Source organism: Salvelinus namaycush, unplaced genomic scaffold, assembly GCF_016432855.1.
Source record: "Salvelinus namaycush isolate Seneca unplaced genomic scaffold, SaNama_1.0 Scaffold3516, whole genome shotgun sequence".
NCBI lineage: Eukaryota > Metazoa > Chordata > Actinopteri > Salmoniformes > Salmonidae > Salvelinus > Salvelinus namaycush.
This window is the reverse complement of record NW_024060471.1, coordinates 20,994-24,269: the sequence shown is the minus strand read 5'-3', so window position 1 is coordinate 24,269 and position 3,276 is coordinate 20,994. Positions and strand designations below refer to the sequence as shown.

Below are 3,276 nucleotides of genomic sequence, written 5' to 3'. Positions count from 1 at the left end.
CCTCTCCGCCCGCCACATCCTCGTAGGCCAGGTTCCTCAGACTGAATAAATCATCATCGTCATCATCAAAGATTCCGCGCTTCTGGCCGTTGGATGTGGATAGTTTCTCCAGCTCTTCGAAGATGGAGCGCAGGTTGGCAAGGCTCTGAGGGGTGTATTGTTCGTCCAGGTCCTCCGTAGCGCGCTTGGCGCTGTCCCTATTCTCCTCGTCCTCGAACATCAGCGGGTACTTCTTGTGCGGCCTCGGGAAGCCACCGTAGGCAGGTGCATTTACGGGGCTGCCTGTGTTCACCGATTGGTATCTGTGCGTGCGACGTTCGTTCCCCGGCACCACGGGAGCGGGTCTGGGGGGACTAGCGGGCTGTTCCTGGAGGGTCCTGAGCAAGGCTCTCACCAGCTGCTCAGCCGGGATGTCTTGCTGCCTCTGAGCCGGCGGAGAGGACTGCCTTTCGGGTGCGCCTTCGTCCTGGAGAGAGGCGAGCTGGAGGAGGATGTGGAACTTTTCGACCTCATCATAGTCTCTTGTTGGCTCCTCTCGCTCTCTGTCCCCATCTGTCCGCTGCTTCAGGCTCTCGATGTACTCCAGGGCTTTGATCATGTCTGAGCTGGGTGGGTATGCAGCGGGTTGCCGGTCCTCTGACTCCCCGCCTCTGAGCCTGTGATGGCGGGGGAGGGACGCGCACGCATGGAGGAGGCAGGCGAGAACAACAGTTTTCCCCGTGGATAGCTTGGGGAGTGACAGCATCTTCATATCGCAGAGAGAGAGAGAGAGAGTTGAGTTTAACACAATAATATGCCTGCACATTTTTTACATTTTGATCTGAGATTCTATCTTCCAAATTCTTATAATCTTCTAACTCTTGAAGGATGTTACCACCACACTCAATGCAAATGATTATTTTAATGACAAATTTGGGTTTCAATTCATGCCGAGTTCATTGATAACCCTTATAAGTGACGCATGCTATGACTCAATCCACAAATGATCAAAAGTAGGTTATAGCGAGAGCAGGATATAATCACCCACCAAGGAAAAGTGAGCTGTTTTTAAATGACTAAGACTACATCACAGGATGAGTCACTGCCCGTTGTCAGGGCAACCTTTTTCGCTTGTGGCTGCCTTTCTCCAAACCATCTCGATTAAACACTTTTCTGAAGGATATAATAATAATTCATTCCCATCTCAATGTTGCCCAATGACAAAATGCATTAGACTACTTGACATGCATCACAACATGCACACAGCTATCAGTTATTCAAAGCAATTCCAAGCCATTGCCGAGATCTGATAAGAGATGAGAACTTGAGAGAGAAAATCTAAACATGGAATGCTAGAAAGCTCACAAATAACTTACAAACATCGTAATCTTTGTTTTTAGAAATAAAAGACATGCATGAGTTTTTACCTTTTGGTAAGTAGCTCAGACGACAGTAGTAAACGTGTATAGCATCTCCTCCCAGTCGTAGCGCGAGCGGTTCTGTTTTCAGCACCAGGACAGCTCCGGGTGATATATGAGGCAACACCTGACTCGCGCGTCATCACAGCAGTACGCACGCAATAGCCAGCCTTTGGAAATCCATAATACATGATTTAGGCTTATGATATAGCATGCTAAGAAAATGCAGTGTGCTTAAAATAGAGATGGATATTGTCTGTTTCTAGCTGTATCAATTATTATTCAAGCGCTATTCATAACTCCCTTTGGAAAAGTGGTGGGTTATTTTTGGGCTTGTCCCAATTAGCTTTGTGAAGGCCAATAGTTATCACTATGACATCAATTCTTACAGCATTTAATTGTATAGCTTCATTTACCTCCCCATTAAGATTGCAGTTCTTGTAAATATTAATTTGCTAATGAGTGCCTCATTTACTCAAGCAGTAAGCAATAGCTTAATACCCATAAAAACTACAACCATAGAAATCACCTATGTCTGTTGACATCCATTGCAGTGATTTGCATTAGCCTAATGGAATTATCAGAAAAATAAGGTGTGACAGGGCGTTATCCTATTACATCCGTCTCTCGCGGAAGATAAGGGGTTACAACCACCGGTGATGACTCACGCCCTGAACCCACCACTGAGCAGCCGCAGAATCTTAGTCGCAGTTCTCTGTCTCGCTTATGGCAGAGAAGAGACGCCGCGGGTGGTAAATGCGTCTACTGGCTCGGCTCCTCCTGGTTTAGTGATTTTTTTAAAAATCGGACCATTGATCAGGACGCCCATCCCAACACGTCACGGGCAGGTTAGGGTCCTGGTGGCACGCAAAGTCAACACCAAAGCAGTAGCAGGCGTTAAATAATAACGCTGCGTATCAACAACATGTCAACAGGCCTACCCAGTTACAGAAATGTAATACTATGTATTGATGGGAATTTATACAGGGAATTTAATACCGGTATTTCAGATACACTGTATATACATTAGTATGTGGACACCCCTTTAAATGAGTGGATTCTATTTCAGCCACACCTGTTGCCTTACTGAAGAGCTCAGTAACTTTCAATGTAGCACCATCCAACAAGTCAGTTCATCAAATTTCTGCCCTGCTAGAGCTGCCCTGGTCAACTGTAAGTGCTGTTATTGTGAAGTGGAAAAGTCTAGGAGCAACAACGGCTCATCCGCAAAATGGTAGTCCATACAAGTTACCAGAACAAGACCGCCGAGTGCTGAAGCGCGTAGCGCGTGAAAATCCCCTGTCCTCGGTTGCAACACTCACTACCGAGTTCCAAACAGCCCCTGGAAGCAACGTCAGAACAAGAACTGTTCGTCGGGAGCTTCATGAAATGGGTTTCTGTGGCCGAGCAGCCCCATACAAGCCTAAGATCACAATTTGCAATGCCAAACGACGGCTAGAATCATGTAAAGCTCGCCGGCATTGGACTCTGGAGCAGGAAACGCTTTCTCTGGAGTGATGAATCACGCTTCACCATTTGAAAGTCCAACAGACAAATCTGGGTTTGACGTAGGCCAGGAGAACGCTACCTGCCCAAATGCATAGTGCCAACTGTAAAGTTTGGTGGAGGAGGAATAATGGTCTGGGGCTGTTTTTCATGGTTCGGGCTAGAACCCTTAGTACCAGTGTAGGGAAATATTACTGCTACAGCATAGAATGACGATTCTGTGTTTACAGCTTGTGGCTACAGTTTGGGGAAGGCCCTTTCCTGTTTCAGCATGACAATTCCCCCGTGCACAAAGCGAGGACCATACAGAAATGGTTTGGAAGAATTTGACTGACCTGCACAGAGCCCTGACATCAAACCTGTCAAACACCTT

General features: G+C 46.9%; 1 protein-coding gene across 1 annotated transcript; it reads right to left on the bottom strand.

Annotated features, from left to right (window-relative positions):
• Window positions 1–7: 7 nt before the first annotated feature.
• LOC120040425 (secretogranin-2-like) lies at window positions 8–745 on the bottom strand (the record flags this gene model as incomplete). The annotated part of the gene is made up of 1 exon (XM_038985592.1): window positions 8–745. A coding segment is annotated over exon 1 (738 nt), but the record flags the coding sequence as incomplete, so codon positions are not given.
• Window positions 746–3,276: the final 2,531 nt, after the last annotated feature.